The 19766-nt window shown below is 50.1% G+C and overlaps 1 protein-coding gene and 1 long non-coding RNA gene across 6 annotated transcripts in view; one reads left to right on the forward strand and one right to left on the reverse strand.

Annotated features, from left to right (window-relative positions):
* LOC116951108 (uncharacterized) overlaps window positions 1-19766 on the forward strand; it is a 191394-nt gene that overhangs the window by 158238 nt on the left and 13390 nt on the right. For all 5 annotated transcript variants that reach the window (XM_076073536.1, XM_076073537.1, XM_076073538.1 and 2 more), the window contains 11 exons: window positions 438-533; window positions 3249-3311; window positions 4583-4618; window positions 4886-4921; window positions 5993-6040; window positions 7852-7887; window positions 8357-8497; window positions 9511-9720; window positions 10670-10705; window positions 16517-16579; window positions 19070-19142. In XM_076073536.1, coding sequence (XP_075929651.1) covers window positions 438-533; window positions 3249-3311; window positions 4583-4618; window positions 4886-4921; window positions 5993-6040; window positions 7852-7887; window positions 8357-8497; window positions 9511-9720; window positions 10670-10705; window positions 16517-16579; window positions 19070-19142 — 838 coding nt within the window. The remainder of the gene's footprint in view (window positions 1-437; window positions 534-3248; window positions 3312-4582; window positions 4619-4885; window positions 4922-5992; window positions 6041-7851; window positions 7888-8356; window positions 8498-9510; window positions 9721-10669; window positions 10706-16516; window positions 16580-19069; window positions 19143-19766) is intronic.
* LOC142930620 (uncharacterized) lies at window positions 8411-17063 on the reverse strand. Its single transcript, XR_012946575.1, has 4 exons — window positions 16928-17063; window positions 16508-16584; window positions 10901-10958; window positions 8411-8780 (listed from the first exon to the last, which is right to left on the reverse strand). It is a non-coding gene; the product is annotated as an uncharacterized LOC142930620 (long non-coding RNA).

Raw genomic sequence — 19766 nt, forward strand, 5'->3', positions numbered from 1 at the left:
AAAAAATGGCCACATCACCCCTCTACTAGCAGGCTATTGTCCACTTGCGCGCCGGTGCTGTGTTTATCATTGTGTGCACAGGGACAGCTGCCATCAGGGCGTCCCCAAGGCAAAACAAAATACCTGTGCTTTGAGATGTTTTCTTTTTACTCCATGGGTGCAATGTATATATGCAAGCTGTTGTTGATGAGTGCCACAATTGATCAAACTTTGACATCCAGCTGTCGTGGCAGCGCATTGATTGGGCTCTCGGTCAGCCTAGGCCTATCAAACCTGTGCGGTTGACTGCAATGAAGTTCAACACAACGCCGGTGCCCAAATCAATCCCTGCCACCTGAGATGCGGAAGCCAATTCCCGAGACTGCCCCGGGGGTCAAACCCGGCACAGGTGGCAACGCTGGCGTTGATGGAACAGCTCTCTTGCCTTGTGACTGTAGGGCAGGGATGGCTCCAAAGGTGAACGGGGAGAGGTGGGATCCCCAGGAACTCAAGGAATCCCGGGTTTCACTGGACCAGCAGGACCCCCAGGGCAGGTGAGTACCCTGGGTAGTCGACGACGATGATGATGATGCTTGGTATAGATGACTCATAGTGGCGGTGACGCGGCCCAGCGATAGGTAGCGTGGTCACTGGCGGGGGGGTAGGGGTGTAAACCGCGGTGGGCGCTAAAGTCCCCCGTGGCGTCACTGAGTGGGCAATCGCGCGCCGGCGTCAGGGTTAAAATTTGATCAATTACGCGGAAATTATTCCACTGGGATTAGACTCACATCAACAATCATCTCCCGCCTCCCCGCCACCTCCCACTTACTGGTAGACGAATGCCTGCTTGCAGGCCAGGTGCTAAGTCACCGTGTGCCCGCAGGGATAGCTGCCACTGTGGGGCGAGATGCGATGTAAGTCGCTTATCGCGTTGTTAAAGCATTCTGAGACGCCCCGGCTTAGAGGGGCGTCTGTCAAAAAACAAATCGTTATCGCCGCGACGCCCCGGTGCTTTCTCTCCCAGCACTAGCCCCTACATTCGGGAATCCCTCTCCTCTTCGTCTGCCTTCGTAAGTCCTCTCCGTCATCGCCTTAATGCCAAAGGTGACACCGTATGATCGGCGAGCCTCGTCAGCTCGTCCACGGCTCACCTCCGACCCCACACGTCTCTGCCTCCGGACGCAAAGCCTCTCTGGCTCCGACAGCGTCGGCACCAGTGAGATCCAGTGGTCCACGGTGAGTTTAGGCGATGGACCAAGTCTCCCCTGCGCTTAGCAGGGAACTTCCTGGCACGGCCGTCAACACAGCTGCTGCACCCTCCGCCGCTAGTTCAGGCTCTGCCATAGGTCCTGCTACTCGCTGACCGGAAACTAGATCGCCCGGCCAAAGGCCTTTGACAACAATCGTGAGATCATGCGGGTTCCAGAACGGAGCCCACTTCACCTTCGTCTGCCACTTTTTGGGCGTTCGCTTCCTTCCTTCTGACAGATTCTGCACACGTTTCACAGTTGACAAGCTGGTGTCCTAGGTCGCTCTTACAGTTTCATCATGATCATCGCCACCACCATTATTGCCGCCACCATCGCCGCCACCACCATCGTCGCCACCACCACCATCGCCACCACCATCGCCACCACCATCGCCGCCACCACCACCATCGCCCCTACCACCATCGCCGCCACCACCACCATCGCCACCACCACCATCTCCACCACCGTCGCCACCACCACCATCGCCGCCACCACCATCCTCGCCACCACCATTGCCACCACCATCGCCACCATCACCACCGCCACCATCGCCGCCACCACCATTGCCACCACCATCGCCACCACCATCACCACCACCATCGCCACCACCATCGCCACCACCATCGCCACCACCATTGCCACCACCATTGCCACCACCATCGCCACCACCACCATCGCCATCGCCACCATCGCCACCACCACCATCGCCACCGCCACCATCGCCACCGCCACCACCACCACCACCACCACCGCCGCCACCACCACCACCACCATCGCCACCACCACCACCACCATCGCCACCACCACCATCGCCACCACCACCACCACCATCACCACCACCCTTGGTTGCTACCCTTGGTTGATTTTAGGAAGCACCCCCAAAATGTGCATCTTATATTTGTAAGAACACGGTATGTCTGAATTTAATAAAAAAAATCATTAAAATAATGAAATCAGTTTACATTACTTTAAATATACTGAATGTGGGATTACATTCGGCTACTTCTGAGACCTCTAGCATCGGTAATTAGAATCGGATTACTTTAAAATCAGGGGGTGCTGCTGTAGTGTTACGGGCAGCATGCTGGACACGCCCACAATCCAGAGGTCGATTCCTGGCACGGCGGCTGAAACAACGGTGCAAGTTGCTTAAATCCCAACACTTCTATCCACCCAGTAGAATAAATGGATACACCACGGCTGGTGGGGTAGAGTGTGGCTACTCTTACGTCGTCCGTGACTTTCGACCAAAGCGGAAGAGTTCAAATAATAATCGTAATACCTTCATTTCATATAGCGTCATTCACGCTAATAGCATCCTACAACATTGCTTTCAGGAACTGATCCACTTATATACACCACCAATGAGATCCTTCAGATCTTCTAATCTCCTTTTTACTATCCCGAGGTCAAAGCTACGTACCTGGGGGTGATCGGGATTTTGCCAGTGCAGCCCCAAGACTATGGAACGCGTTACCTCTGACAATTAGACGACGCGAATCTCCGGTGCTATTTAAATCTCTGCCTTTACCACGTAGCTGTGTGCGTGCACGCTGCTGGCTCGGTCTCACATCCCTGCTTCCAGACACGGCGGCACCTTGGGATCCCTGCTTGAGATGCGCCTTACAAACGTAAATTAATGTCATTATAACGCTGTACATTAATTACATATGAGCTTCAAATTCCATATACAGCCTCTACCAAGCAAATGAAACCCCCGACTACTCCCAAGCAAAAAAATAAAAACGAATGAACAAAGTAAGAAATGGCTGTCTCACAGCTCCCGTCTGGCGGAGACGTTTCCCCGCAAGCGACGGCTCAAGCGAGCGCCTGCTGGGCCGCCCCAGCAGGCGCTCGCACGGCACTGCCGCCGACGCCTTGCAGTCACGGACGCCGTCGGGGGATCAGGCGCCATCGACTAAAACGACTCGTCGCCCGCGCCCCCTTGATGAAACCGAGTGCACCGCGCGCGTGCGTGTGTGTTTGTGTGTGCGTGTGTGTTTGTGTTTCTTTTGCCAGGTTCTTATGGTGAAGGGAGACTACACTCAGACGCAAGGCTTGCCAGGGTCTGCAGGCGTCCCGGTAAACGGCAGACTCTTCTCGCCGATGTGAAATGCGTGCGTGCGTGCGTGCGCGCCGCGGTGACGAGATGTCAGCTACATCGCCGGTTACACAGGAGGTCGTGGGTACGATCCCGACCCTGACGCCTGCTGCTGTATATTTGGAGTTTGAATTATTCTCTCTCACCGGGGTCGTGTGGATTTTTCTCCGGGTCCTGCGTTTTTTTTACCTCCCTCTGCATTTAGAAGCAGGACGCATTTCGAGTATTTTTTTCCGCTGTAAATTTCCACGTGATGATAAAGCCTCTTCGTTGAGCTATCATTTGTGATAGCTGGGTCGTTTTTGTACAAAAAAGAGATACAATAGCTCAGCAGGGCCTTACCTGATGAAATAAAAATAGTTTAGTTTAGAGATGCTGCCGCTGAACAAGCATCGGACCGAATGCATACTCCGTATTAACATTTATATGAGTGCCCGCCCGAGTGGAGCTCTGGCGAGAGGTGGGAGTGGGCTTGGCTCACGTTGCAGAGGTCACGAATTCAAATCCCGGTTGGGGGCGGGGGCTTCGAGGTGGGTGTGGTGGCTCCGCAGGTCAGAGCGCTGGGCCGGCGCCGCTGAGAACCCTGGGTTCGACTCCAGGCAGTGACCCGTGATCGCCGCCGGACTCCCCGAGGGGATGGAGTTGATGGTGTCAGCCCGGTCAGCAATGACTGCAAAAAAAATCACATTAAACTTTGGTTTTGTGCTTGATGTGGCTGACATTCCAGCTCTGGGAATGAAAAAAACAACCGTCAGTTTGACTTTTATCAGACAAACTCATATCCGAGTGTGTAGGAAAGTGAGATCCCTACTAAGTTAAGGATTAAAGGGTCTCTCGGATTATCTTCATGGCAAGGATTAAGCGTCTTCACAGTGAGAGGTTCTTATACTGAGACAATTTGAAAAGCGAGGTTAAGCGTCATACCAGGGGACAGCGGATGGCGATGAGAAGCCGAAAAAATTGATATCATGCAACGAATTAACAACGTGGTTTACCATTTTAATAACACGTCATAACGGTAAAAAAAATCTACATCGCTACACTTCAAGTGAATGATGTCTCGCGATCTATAAACGTGGCGCGAGCCGTTGTTTTGAAGCGCAATGACTTCAGAGCCGCGGCGCTTACCAGCGCACAGTTTCCACGACGATGTGTGTCGCGCCGTGGCCGTAGATCCAAATCCACCGCTTCCGAAGTGACGCCGCTTCAGTGACTCCGCTCTTTGTGTGTGTGTGTGTGTCCACCCCCACAGGGCATTCCGGGTGTTCCCGGTCCAATGGGTCCACAGGTTGGTGAAAATAATTCGAAGACGTCGTATTTTTTCAACGGCAACAATTAATTGTTATTGTTAGTATTGTCATCTGCTTTAGCCGTCGTGAAGAAGGTGGGGGGGGGAAACATTTGTATTTATCGTGCCGGATGGAGATGGGATCTTGTTTGACATTGTGTGTTTGGGAATTTGATGCTCGTGTGGTGGAGGTGCGAGCGATCGATTTTCCTTTCTGCTTGTTGGCCCGCGCGCTTTTAATGACCTGTGTTTTATTGTCTCCTGCAGGGTGATAAAGGAGACGCTGGAGAGAGGGGAGAAAAGGTAAGCCTCGTTAGATTTTATTTGTTTATCCGTAATTTAATTTGTTTATGCAAATACTTTGAATTTTCTGGGTGGGAGTGGGGGGGGGAGGCCATGGTTGGAGTGATTAGCGACACTGCGCCATGAATACCAGCGGCCTGGGTTTGAGTCCCCGTCATGCCTAACCTCCGTGACAAGTGGTATCAGAACCTGTCCTGGGCCTCCCCAAGGCTGACTCGGCCATAACTAAGTACTTGGTGAGGTGTGCGAGTGTCAGCCCTGGGAATACAAAGGAGGCGAGGGATGGCGATGAGTCACTCCACCCTCTCGCATGCCGTCCTGGCCTTAATAGGTGTTTGCTAACAGCAATTGCCTCCACAATCGATAGGGATACACAGGGGATCGTTGTGTTTGTGTTCGTGTGTGTATCCTTGTACGTGGGGAGCGGTAGTGGGTAGCAGTTAGCGCGCTGCGCTACGAACCTGGCGACCCGGGTTCGATTCCCGCTCACGGCCAACACCAGTGACGATTATCTGAACCTGTCCTGGGCCTCCCCTAGGTCGACTCAACCTGAAATGAGCACATGGTGCGGTGTGTAAACATCGCCATTGGGGAGACAAAGGCGGAAGGGCGTGGTGCTATGGCCTCCCACCCCCTCGTCTACCGTGTCGGCCTTCATAGGTGCTCGCTAACAGCACTTGCCCCAACAGTCTGTTAAGGCTATACGGGGGATTCTTGTCTTTAGTTTGTCCTTGTACGTGCACGTGCATGGGAAGTGGTAGGCTAGCAATTTACGCACTGTGCTGCGAACCTGGCGACCTGAGTTCGCTTCCCGCACACCGCCAAACTCATCGGTAATTCATCATTTGAACTGCTTCTTGGGCCTGAATTGGTCCTGGGCACCAATGCAGTCGCCTTCGTTTCCAACTCCCGAAGATGTTCCCGCCGTGATGCCTGGTGAACGTTTGAGAGTTGATATTCTCAACACGCAAAAGCCCGACCTGGAAAAAAACTGCATCTGGATAGTCAGATGCATTTGCTAATCCTCTAAGGTACGGAACTGTCGTTGTTTTTTGTTGTTGTTGTTGACAGGGTGTGCCAGGACTTGACGGAAAGCCTGGCATGCAAGCCGAAATGGAGGTCAGTGTCTTCATTCAACTGCAACCAGAATCGCGATCTTTATTTATCCTGGAGGAATCCGATGGGCTCCGAAGCCCTTTTATCACAGATGCCCACTGGGGGCGGGTCGGCAAGTTAACATCAAAGCTAACGATAACAAACAAAACTATATGAGTGCAAAGTACATAAGAGGTATGCAAGTCAAGAAAAAAATAAGACACATGAGTTCAAGTTGCAAAACTACGTAAATTCCCACCGATTTTCAACACTAAATGCAAGGCTTGGGCCCAGGTAACACGAAACAACAACGACAACAACCATCCCCAGACCACACCGAGACAACGCACACACCACTCACAACACGTCCGGCAATGTGCACCGTCTCATCCTGGGTGGCGCATTCGTGACGGAGCGTTCGAACTCGCGACCGAGAGGTGACCATACCTCCCCACGATGCGCGACCGTACTTGCCCGCGCTGCCCAATACGTGTTTGGCGAAGGCGTAGGTGTTCGGGGCTGAGAGTGCCGTAAAATACAATGACGGATTTTGCTTCACCATCATCCGCTAATGTCGTCATCCCCCCGGCGGTTCGTCTCTAAAACCTCTTCTTACGCACGTGGCGGCGGCCGTCCCTCGAAGCGCTGCCCCGGGGGGGGGAGGGGGGGGGGGACTGTGCCGAGATTCTGAGGTCCGATGAGGTCGGGCTCATTTGTGGGGTCATTAGGTCACAGAAGGGAAGAAGTCACATGGGTTGGCTCAACCTACCATGACCTCTGGGATCGATAAAGTGCGTAACCAGTTTGTGGTAGCCGACATTGTTGTTGTGGCTGGCGTATGAAATAGCTTGGTCCCTGCCACAGGAATGTGGGGTTGGTGTAGGACCACCGGCGGAGTGGGGCACTTCCCCAATGCTTCCTCGCACGATGAGACATTCCCCCATTTGCTTGACGAGAATCCCGCGCGAACCAAATTGCGTTGCCGAACCCCGTCCGTCTCGCCGTTCGTGATTCCCCTACATTCTCCAGCAACAGCTTTCACGTGTCACCAAATGTATATATGCAAGATATAAATATATGCAACAGAAAAATATATTATTTCTAAAAGAAAATGAAGTAACCTTCTTATCGCAGATGAGCAGGATCTCTTTGAATCGTGCGGCCTGTAATAAAGTGTGAATTTTAAAAAAATTAAAGCGAGGATTTGTATTAACGCCGGAGCGATTTCATCGTTTTTTTCATACATTGTAATTCTCTCCTCTGGTATTGATTCGAACCGTCCCTCGGCTCCAAACTTCAAACCCACCAAAAATTGCAAACCCATGTCCTCGCTTGAACCCCCTGAAGAGTTGTTGCCGTGTCACCACTCCTTCAGGCTCCAGTTTACCGTTTATCCCGTACCCTTTCTGGGTTTCTTACACTTTTATTTCCTTTTTTAAAGTTGCTGCGCAATGTCAAGGACCTGTTGCAACGAATATCTAGGACAGTTGAACGACTGACATTCAAGTTTTAATCAGGTGGGAAGACAGGTGTGTGGGCGATTAACTAAACTTAACTAGTTTTTACTTTACCAGGCAAGGCTCTCTTAGCAATATACATGATGAGCCTGCTTCGTTGAGCTTTCATTTGTGGCCAGGTCGCTTCTGAACAAGGGCTATATATCTCAGTGGCGACCCATACCTGGTAAAAATGGTTTATTTCCCACCACTGTGAAGCTACTGCAGACTTTACTTCTTATCTGTGATAGATAGCGGGCGCCTTCGCCAGAGCCCTTGCGCTATCAGACCGTCGTGAATACCGGATGTGCCGGCTGATGTTGTGATTTTATTTCGCAGGACCTGGAGTCATTTTTCCTCTCCTACGGGATTGGCGTGAGTAGCGCAGTTCCGTACACAACCGTCCGTTTTTGACACAGAGTCGGTGTAAACGCGCGACCGTGAACGTCACCGCACGCTCCGAACTCGGATATCGATTGTCTTTGCTGGGCGGGCGTGGTATAGCATACGCCTGTGATCCAGTAACTGTGGGGAGGCAGGAGTTGGTGAATCACGAAGATCGTGGTTGCTAAGAGAGGGTCACTAGCTGTGCCTGCAAGACAGCCATTGGCCAATCGTGTCTGAAACAGTCCTAGGCCTATCCTGGGTGGGACTTAACCTCAATTGAGCACCAGACGCAGATTGTAAAAGTCAGCATTGGGGGAGACAAAGGTGGCTGGACGTGCTGCTGGTTACACCGGTGGGGGGGGCCTTAATAGGCGCTCACTAACAGCACTGGCCGTGAAGCTAAACACGGGCTCTTTGTCCTTGTGTTCTTTACGTGCGTGTGTTCTGTGTTCACCAGATGAAGTCTTTGAAGGAGACCCTGGAAAGGGGCGTCATCGATACAGGGGATAAACGCCCAGGAGATGTGGGCCCCCGTGGGGAAAAGGGCGACCGAGGGGAGCGAGGGGAACTGGGGCTTCGTGGCCCTCCGGGTCCAGAGGTGAGAGTTGAACTCCGGTTCGTTTAACACAACCGGACAGCCACAAGCAGCAACGGTCGTCATTTGTACCAGGTAGGCGATGACGTCACCGCGGGGGTTGTTCAAGGCTCGGTGCACTTTTGAGGGCTCGCTGGAAGGAGATCACGGGACAGTCCCAGGTGTTATGGGCTCCCTGATTATGATGATTGGCAGATGCACGCAACCTGTGCTTCCCCACTGTACCACGTCACTGTGATTTGTCCACCCGGCGCTCCGCTCGCTGTCGTGAGTGACAGGACACCGTCTGCAAACACACACAGACACACACGTGTTTGACAAACGTCACCTAGTGTCGGGGTGACCTGACTTTCAAGCGGCGTTCCAGAAAATGTTTCATTTTGTCGAGCAAATCTGCCCTTCGGTTTTTGACACGACCACACCGAGTACTTTTCAGGGCCTTGAAATGCAAGTGACGAGCCATGTTGATAAGCACTACTCAACTCATCTTTACCCGGGCTGGTCGGCCGAGACCTCCACAGCGGCGGAGGAATGACCGAGCGAGGTTCATGGGAACAGTAAATGGCGGTGGTAGTAGCGATAGAAGAGCGATAAAGAAGTGACCGACCGCCCAGTATGCGAGTGACCGGAGTGAATCAGCGAGTGCCGAATCTTCAATCAGTTTGGCCGCTTTACGTTGAATTATAAATTGTAAATTTTGATTTTAAGCTTTCGTGACTGCAGGGATTCATATTCTTGGTTCTTTCGGTAAAGTCACGTAGAAGGGAAACAATAAAATAATAGAAATATAAAACAATAACATTTTCTTGTTGTGGTTTTCTCACACCTGATGATGATGATTGCTTGTGTTGCAGTCGAAACGTCGTGAGAATAATATTGTTTTATATTTTTATTATTTATTGTTTCCCTTCTACGTGACTTTACCGAAAGAACCAAGAATATAATTACGAATTGTAATTGTGCGGTGCGTGCGTGCGTGTACGATGCGTGCGTGTCTGCTCCTTTCCTTGCGGCAGGGCCCAGTGGGTTTGCCCGGGGAGCGTGGCTTGAAGGGCAGCCGTGGGGAAGGAGGTTTACCAGGACCCCCCGGGCCTCCCGGCTCCGTGCTCACGGAGCAAGGGCCCCAGGGCCCGGCCGGGTTTCCTGGAGAACCCGGAAAACCGGGCACGTACGGCACTCCGGGAAATCCCGGCTTTCCGGGAGAAAAGGGAAACCCAGGCAGCAAGGTACGGCACAGACCCACAGATGGGGACGCTTGCAGTGCCAATGTCATCACGCGGCGCGCGATGGGAAAGGGGAAAAATAAGTGTGGCCAGATGTGATGAAGTAACGTGGACCTTTGCCGCAACCGTTAGCGGTCTTCCTAATTATTTTTACACAACCCATCATCGGCCGCGCAGGCTTTCTGGCACAGAGTTGTTCCTGTTTTGAGACCACTTTTTTGGGATGCACTCCCAGAAGGTTGTGTCAAAAATGACTTTAGCGTTTTTACATGGCAAGACAAATATGGGAATAAAGCGCTGAATACGTCATTATTAACGTTCTCCACGATGACGCTGAACGAGGTTTTGTGTAATAACATTGATGCCTGTAAACATACCGTGAATTGATCATTCACCCTTTGTCGCTGCACCACTCCTCCTGTAGCAAGCCGCCGATTTTCTCTTCTTGTGCACAACAGCAGCAATGTGTTCAGGAGCTAAGTGCCAATGTCGAGGTCTGTTGACCACGACGAGAGGGCTTCATCAGAGAGGGAGGCAGAGAGTTTGTATAGTTTTGCTATCTACCCCCCCCCCCGTCCATTGAAGGAGCGCAGACCACAACGGTGTACCACGTGGTCCTGAAGCCACTGTGGTCTGCACCCCTTCAGCATATGTGGAATAACAAAAAATCAAGCCATCCAACGACTTATTGTAGTGCAAACTAAATTGAGTGCTCGACAAGAGTCTGCTTGCAAACTTATAATCGGCCCGTGAGCGAGTTTTGTGTAAGCAAGGTGACACATTCGCCGTTCCCCTTTCTGCGCTTCTGCTGATCGGCGCTGATTTTTCAACACGCCGGCGCGGAGCGAATGGCCTCTTGTCGTGGGGTCGTTAAATCGCCGCTCCGAGGAGAGAGAAAAAATAATGTTCACGTTTGCGCTGTTGTTGTGTCGTTGTGTTAATCCGGCGCCAGGGAGAAGCCGGTGATAGAGGAGAGCGAGGAGACATGGTGAGTTTATCGCCAAGAGCTTCTCGCCGCCCTTGAACGTATTGAGACGTGTGCACTCTCTTGATTGTCCGTGCGGTAAAATGCGCTGTGGCGATTTGTAGGGTGGGTGGAGGGAAGTAAGAGACAATTTGAGTGCAGTGGTAAACGATTAAAATCAACTCGTGAAGTCGGGTTTGTGGATCACGCAGCGCTTACCGCATGCTACGAGGCTCAACGATGCACCGGGATGTCACGTGTCCAGGAAGTTGCTGATCTGACACCGACACATGAACACTCATGAACACTCATGCACACAAATATACACGCAAATATACACACAAATATACACACAAATATCACCCAAATATCACGCAAATATACACACAAATATACACAAATATCACCCAAATATCACGCAAATATACACACAAATATACACACAAATATAAAGATCCCTCCCCCCCATAGCCTTTACAGACTGTTGGGGCAAGTGCTGTTAGTGAGAACCTACGAAGGTTGGCACGGCACACGCAGAGGGTAGGTGGCCAACACCTTCGCACGACCACCTTTGTCTCCCCAGTGGCGATGTTTACACACCGCACCAGGTTCTCATTTTAGGCTGAGTCGACCTAGGGGAGGAGGCTCAGGACTGGTTCAGGTAATTGTCATTGGTGTTGGCTATGAGCAGAATTGACCTCGCGTTGCCAGGTTCGTAGCGTGGTGCGCTAACCGCTGCACCACCGGTCCCCGCTTTCACAAAAACACACGTGCATGCAAATTTAACACGTGCAGTAGTTTTGTCGTGCTGAACGTTACAATTCACAATTGATTTCCGGGCGAGGTCACGTCAGTGAAGTCTGCGTCGTACACCCTCCGATCGTCAAGAGGTCGCAACGCTTCAGGTACGACACAAGGTTTGATCAAATTAAAAAAAAGCATTGCAATGCAAGACAATACAATTAAGTGCGAACAGATTGCAGCGAGTCAAGCCACTGTGTCCAAGTGAGTTTTACCAAACTTAATTACTGCTGTGTGGGAAGCCAGCGGTTTGTCATCTTGAAGAGGATTGACTTCTGCCCGCGCCATCTCCTCTCGCTTTACCGGCGACCCACCCCCCCCCCCCCCCGGCTCCACGTAATTCGTTTGGCCTCGCTCGCCGATTTTTAATAAAAGTCTCGCAACACCCCCCCCCCGCCCCCCGCCCCGTTGAACTTGAGAGTGACGTAAATGAGCGGCCCGGCGACAGATGTCCTTCCACGGGCGGCGCGCGCGAACGTGCTAGCCGCCGTTACGTAAAAGCCGACGGTCATTATTCACCCCCCCATCAAATCCTTGTCTGGGAACCAAAAATAAAGAAAACATGAAACACCACCGCCCCAGCCCTGCAGAGAAATATGGATGATCCGGGCTGCATTAAGAATGCATGCGAGCCCTCTTAAGCCATCGCTCACCGCCCGCTGCTTACTAATGGCCACAGCGGTGCACTCCTTTCCATTTGTATCTCAAGGCAGTTTGCAGACACTGCTTAAAACGCCATTGCCCTGTTGCTCGCGGCATAGCATGCCATCAAATCGTTCAATTAGTTGCAACGGACAACAATGCATCTTTTTTTTTATCATCTCTGCGGGGCAACATGCTGCTGGGTCTCGGCGCACAGATGCGTGCGCTAATGTTGGGGAATTTACTCGCATCGTTGTGGGATTGTCGGAATCGTGGTTTCACAGGTGGTTTTCTACGGGGGTAATTTGTCAAAGCGTGCGACAAATTTAAAGACAAAAAAAAATGACCGGCAGTTTTCTCAGTTGGGGCAATAATCGCTCCCTCACGGCTAGACTCATGGTCTACCTGCAGGCCGTCGATGAGCGATCTTGTCCCACACAGGGGCAGCTACCATTGGGGAGTCCCCCAAAGGTAAAAAAACTGCACTCTTGAGATGTGTTGTTACGGCTATGAGCCCAATGGAAGCTCAAGTATTTGTTGAATCGGGCATCGAGTCGTTTAAACGTTTCATGGTTCTCTTCTGGGTGGTTGACCACAGTCTCTGTACACTCCCAGAGAGTTTAAACTTTTCCAGTTGTGCATCATCATCATCAAGCACCATCAAGTACCCGCATCTGCTGCTACCATGCTTTGTAGTCACGTGGTGCAGGGTTGTGGCCCCATAAGCATCCCGGGAGATCACAGCCGGAGATCTTCTGCATCGGCTCTCTCACGAGGAGGTGTTTTGTCTGTAACTTCTTGCAAACTCCATTCGTCTTTAATGATTGAGGCGTCCGAGGTTAATATAACTTCGCAAATAACCGCCTGTCAGCTCCCTCATATCCTCTGTGTGCATTGGCTGCCCCGCCGTGTTGGCGTTGTACAATGCTGCTGGTGAAATTAGTTTCCCTTTTAATTCATTTCCAAAATTGTGTGTAGGATGTAAAATTCTATTGAGTAAGTAAATTGGGCAGAAAATGTCAATTCCATACCACTGAGATAGCATTACCTGACACCCCTCATAGGAATGGTACCCTCCAACCTATACGAAGCAGCATGTGTCTGTTAATGTCTAGATTCGTGGACTAGGGCACTGCGTAGCGATTGGGATGTTTGTGATTTATAATTCGGTTTTGCAACAGCAATAACATTCATCAATCATGAAAGTCTGCAGAGGGTCATTTTTAATCTCGGAAATTAATGTTTAAAGTGGTTTGTGCTTTTCACAAGCTTATATCAGCCCTGATTAAAGAAGGTTATTGCCTTGGGACAAATTAATGGAATTATGTAAATTAGGGTGTGATGCATTGTGGTCCAATAATATTGCGAAGCATTAACATCTGTTACGGTACAGCTTGCCTACACCACTGTGACTCTTAGCATGGGTAGGCGAGGTGGTGGTGGTGGTGGCTCACGACTGTAATGCAGCACTGTGCAGGCAGTAGCGAGGGTTGGATGGATCACCACTCCCTTCCCCTGGGTGGAATTGAGGATCCACAACCCTGGTTGTGCCAGCGCAAGGCGCTGCAGCAAAAATGTGGACCCCACCTCTTCCTTCTATATGGAATAGAGCGTTTCACCCTTGCATGCGTGGTCTTTCTCTTGGTGCTCCGGTTTCCTCCCAGATGTAAACACTATTCATCGGTCAATAACCCCTCAATATATAGAGAGGATCACAGAGCTTGGGCAATTGTTTATGCCGTCTCACCACATCAACTAAAAACTCACAACTATTGCCATCTACTACACTATTAAAAAATATACAAACATTACCAGTAGCGACCTGGCAACAAATGATAGCTCAACGAAGTGGCTTACTACGTGGACATTTATAGCAGCCAAATACTTGAAACACACATTTCTAAATGTGGGGGGGGGGGGGGGGTGGAAATCAAAGGACCTGGAGGAAAATCCACGCGACCACGGGGAGAACATGAAAACTCCAAATACGCAGGGGTCAGGGTCGGGATTGAACCCACACAACCTCATGTATACCAGGCGAGGTAGTTAACATCTCGCCACTGTGGCGCCCCATGGCTGCTGGCTGCTGCCATTCCGGCTCGTCTGTGGTTCCTCCTCGTGCCTCCGAGTCGTTCTGTCTCTGTGCGAGAGCGAGCGATCGCTGTGCGGCGTTACAAGTTGTAATTGTTATTGTCATTGTACCATAGTTTTACGCAATACAATACAATGTATTCAACGTACAGCACATATCCAGCCGGACGGCGCTTTGGTTAGAGTGCTTGACGCGGGGCCGCAAGGTTCACGAGTTAGAATTCAGATTGGGGGGGCCAACTCGGACAACAATAATTGTCTCCAGTTTTAAAGATGTGTGTACGCGCGTCATCGCGCGTTTGCCGTGTACGGTTTATTCCATTACCTTGGACACCTGTGCAAACAAAATGTTCCATATCAAGGGGTTTCCAGATGAAATGTTTTAATGAATATGATCGAAAAACTTAATGTCATGGTTGGTCAAATGAGCACCACTTTTTAGCATTTTCACGAATAGTGTGCGTATGTACACAGAACTGTTCATGACAATGCTAAAAAAGTGGTGCTCATTTGACCAACCATGACATTGCCACAGTAATGTGGAATTTCAACGACTGGGCCACTTGCTGAGAGGAGTGCCACCCCATTGCTCACTCTGACTTTGAATTTCGAGAGTAATCTTGTAATCAGATTGCGTTATTTCAAAAATGGCAAACGTGGAATTAGATTGTTACAATTGAAACCATCAAGAAATTAGTAATTGGTCTGATTTGTTTTCAAGTATAACTCGACTGACAGTGTTATCCATTCATATCTAAAGCACAGATGCGTTAAGCAGTCCTTAACGGGCTCTCATTTTGTCGAAACTCGAGGGGAAAAGGCACAAAATACCCCACTTCGTCAATACTCATCACAGTACGAAAACAGCCCCGGCGTAGCGTAATGAGTCATCTTGCATTCATGATTATTTTGTTATGATGAGGAGACTAAATTAAAACGGTAAGTTCTATTAGCCGGCGTGCTGGCAGATTTTCACAGGGACATCGGTTTTAAAAGCTCACACGCACAGGTGCACACACACGTGTGTACACGCTGTCTAATGAACATATGATTCATATAAGGAACACTGCAAGGGTACGAAATGCCCCTTTATGTGTTTCTCAATTACTTGTTCTTTCAACTGATGAAAAATTTATATGTGTATTGTGCTATCGGCATCATGTTATGAGATGAAAAATGTATTCCTTCCACCCGAATTAGAATTCACAACCTTTTGTTCGTAAGAGCCACGTGTCTATTTACCAGAGCGGCAGTGGCTCTAACGCCGTGTAATGTAAGTCAGAGATAATGGCACAATTGGGTTGGAAAAAAAATTAAGCCGAAGCTCTCACTGGTTGATGAATGCTCCGAGCACTTAGCTGTTGTGTAACATCACTCTTTTTTTTCAGTAAATTAATCAGATTTCTTTCCGTCTAAACTTTTATACACTTATCGTTCTTTAATTGCGTAATGTTTAATCACAGTTTCGTTTGTACTTTGATTAAAATTGATGTAATTTTCCCGTGGCACGTCCTTCCTTCAGCGTAGACAAGCGCGCAGTCACACTCAAATCAGCATTTTGTAATGAACTCTTTAGCTTTAATCAATGTCAACTTGAACCATATTCCACCAAATGTAATTAGCCGGCAAAGGATAATTATTTGATAGGCGGGGAAAGGTAGGGCGTTATTGGAGAGCATGCTTACTGCGAAATCAGAACACAAGGATTGATGGGGTCAAATCCCGTCCGATGATTTGTGGCTCGGAGCAACGGGATCAGATGGAGGTCCGCAAGCGCTTGGTGGATCGTTACATTGCAGGATCGTGAGAGGCGGTGGCTGCCGCTAGGGGAGGCCTTCATCCAGCAGTGGATTGACCGCGGCTGACGATGACGATGACTGTGTAGTTGATGGCAGAGGATTTAGGATGGGCCCCCGTGCACTTTCATCACAGCGGCCATGTGAGAACGTGGTGATAGAATGAGAAACGTGTATGGCAGTAAATGTGCATTAAACAATGAGACATGCGGGTTGATGACCGTGGGGACCATAGATGCTGGAGTATAGTACAGCACAACAGTGGTTGTTCCTGCTCTAAGCTGACCACAGCGCAGCCCCGTAAGAGTCTGCGACAGCTTGTTTTGTGCATGGCGGTCACCCGTCCAAGCACTGTCCAGGCTCCGCCCTGCTTATCTTCTGACGTGTCGATGAGATTGGGCGCACTGTGGGTGAATTGTTTGTTATACTTACAGCGCATATTTATAAAAAAAAAAGTAATGACGATTAATGTGTTAATGTGTTACGCGTGCCACACCTGTTGCAGGGGAGATCTGGTCCAGAAGGAGCCTCTGGTCCACCTGGGCCTCCCGGTCCTCCAGGAATACCGGTACACTGAGCCACACACACAAAACAAAAACAAAGATGCCCCGTATAGCCTTAACAGACTGTTGGGGCAAGTGCTATTAGTGAGCACCTATGAAGGCCGGCACGGCACACGAGGGGGTGGGTGGCCAGCACCACGTCCGACCGCCTTTGTCTCCCGAGTGGCGATGTTTGCACACCACACCAGGTCCTCATTTGAAGTTGAGTCGACCTAGGGGAGGCGCAGGATCGGCTCAGACTATTGTCGCCGGTGTTGGCCGTGAGCGGGAATCGAACTCGGCTCGCCGGGCTCGTAGCGCAGCGTTGCGCTAACCGCTACACCACCGCTCCCTACTGTGACACACGCACTCACCCACGGTTACGTCATGCGTACGTTAATCGGCAGTTCTGCTTTGTGTTTGTTTGTTGTTGACCGCGTGCATTCTGAATCCACGTCTCTGCCCAGTGTCTTTCCCAGTAACTTGTTAGTCTCCGCGGGCTCTCGAAGGCCTTGCTACCGTCGCTTGCGCACAGCGCCAGGCGTGTGGCACCCACGCACCCTCGTGGACTACCCCAACCGGTGCCTCTTCCTGCCCGACTCAGAGCCCCCGTGGTGCTGCGAATGCCGTGAAAGGGAGTGCCATAGCAGGCGTGCGGATCGGGCATGAACAGTTTCCAACGCGACGCCCACCACGTCGCCTATTTCTAACTGCAGTGCTTGCCACAGCACCGTCCTGTAATTATCGGCCGGATGCATATTTTTGTTTTTATTTTCTTTCTCCGAATTGTGCCGTTGACGTCGCAAAATCCACATCTCTAGTCCCTTCTGCAACGACTCGTAGGTAGCCACATTGTAGGTCGGTGTTCTTCTTGCGTGCGCGATCAGAGGACGATATCCAAATCAAACCAAATTCAAACGAAACGTGCTTTTTATTTTATTTTACCAGGTTAAGCAAACTGGAGCAACCTGGCCATAAATCATAGCCAGGGCCGGATTAAGATTGTGTAGACCCCTGGGCTACAGGTACTGTGAGGCCCACAGTAATATTTTCAAAAGGAAAACAAAGTTAAAGAAAAATGAAATGTATTTTTTACAAGGATAACAACAAATAAAATTCAGCAATTCACAAACGAAATAACTTTTTACTTCATCTCTGGAGGCCCTCCAGCTGGCGGAAGCCCCTGGGCTGCAGCCCCTAAAGCCTTGATCCGGCCCTGATGATAGCTCGTCATCATCGAAGTGGCTGACATCATCATCATCACACGTGGGAATTAATAGTTGCAGCCAAATAATCTTAAGCGCATGTTAGTTCTAAAAGTCGAGGAGGGACAAAACCGGAGGAACCTGGAGAACAATCCTCGCGGCCAACACGGGGAGCGAGAATATGCAGACTCCAGATATGCAGCCTCCTGTGTGCCAGGCGAGGGAGTCAACATCTCCTCGCCACTCAACCGTCACATCATCGAGATCAAACTCGCACTTGTCGAATTCCACCTTCTCAGGGCAGACCTCGATGATATGGATGACTGTGTGTTGGGCAGTACACCCTTGTAGTTTTCTACAAAGCGTGTTCATCACAAGGCAATAAAAATGTAAATGTTTAGTTCTGAGAGCTGAAGTAATACAAATTTATTGGGAAAAAATCTAATATTTCAGTCACGAGGAACTCATTGCTGGTTACATTTGAGAACCCAGCTTTAATTACAGGTGGCTGAAACATGAATTCAAATTGAAGGACCTCAAGCTATTAAGCCGACGTTATCACTCCTTCACGTATCTGTCCCTCGACACATCCCATCAGACACGCTGCCTCGCGGGAGTGTATAATTTCAGCAGGATTGGCTTCACGCAAACAAGCTCCGGTGCCAGTTTCACATGCCATGGTCTCAATGAGCCGGCTCTTTTTAATTTGTTTTGTTCCAACGTTGCCGTCGCTGCACTCCGACACCGCCCTTAGCCTCGCGAGCCATACGGCTGCGTCGCGCCAAACGTGAACCCCTCTGAATCGTTCATTCATGGGAATTTGCCACACAAGACTGTTTGCAACTCACGCATATCGATGTTATGCTAATTGTACGTGGCAGTTTAATAGGGGAAGGTGGGTATGATGTTAAAGCGAGACAGTATTGTGTGTATGTCGTGCTTACGGTCCGCGCGCGCGCTCTTGAGTGTACTATGCACAAGTGGGGAGCTGGTGGCACAGCGGTTAGCACGCTGCGTTTTACAAAACCCCGGCCACCCGAATTGGATTCCCGCTCACAGCCAACATTGGCGACGATTATCTGAACCGGTGCTGGGCCTCGCCGGGAGTCAACTCGGCCTAAAATGAGTACCTGGTGCGGTGTGTAAACATCGCCGTTAGGGATACAAAGGCCGTCGGCGCATGGCGCTGGCCACCCACCCCCTCGTGCGCCGGTGCCGACCTTCGTAGGTGCTCACAAACAGTACTTGCCCCAACAGCCTGTTAAGGCTACGTATACGGTGAATCTGTTTTCTTTTGTATCGCGTGCACAGGCACCGGAAGGCTCTGGGTTGCTCCCATACCCAGGGGAGAGTGGATTCATGGGTCCTCAAGGACCAAAGGCAAGTGTCTCCTTGACTACACAAGCCCACTCACTCATTCATGATGAAGGTTTTTTGGGTTAGATTACGTAGGTATGAATGTATCATTAACCCGCCACCACCTGACACAGCCAACCAGGAAGGTTTGTCACGTAAACACAACGTGCAAATTAGTTACTACTTCAGCCCATCGGTGTGTTGGAAACGAAATCCACAACATTGACAATTTGAGTACGACGTTTCGCTGGTAATTACATCCAGCATTATCAGGCGATTTTGCCAGAATTGTCACTAAAGCCGACGTGTCAATCTCACCCACTCATTATTTTCTTCACTCATTCTTCATTGTCATCCGTTCATTTGGTTATGCATCTGTTTATTCAGTCGTTGCATTCTCCAAGTCAGTCATTCATTCATTTTGTCATCCACACATTCAGTCATTCATTAATCCGACCAACTAATAATGAATTTTGTCCATTCGTTTGGAAATTCATTCATGTAATAGCTCTAGTTTGTTTCAAATCAATGGCTCCTTTCCCATAACCATTCTACATATGTAAGCATTTAAGTGCGTGTTTGTTTGCTAGTGTTGAATTGCCATTCTATGTGTGCTAGCTGTGCAATAAATACGCGTGTACTGAACCTCCGT

The sequence above is a fragment of the Petromyzon marinus genome, chromosome 42 (genome assembly GCF_048934315.1).
Source record: "Petromyzon marinus isolate PM22_M1 ecotype Great Lakes invasive population chromosome 42, UKy_Petmar_22M1.pri1.0, whole genome shotgun sequence".
In the NCBI taxonomy this organism is placed as follows: Eukaryota; Metazoa; Chordata; class Hyperoartia; order Petromyzontiformes; family Petromyzontidae; genus Petromyzon; species Petromyzon marinus.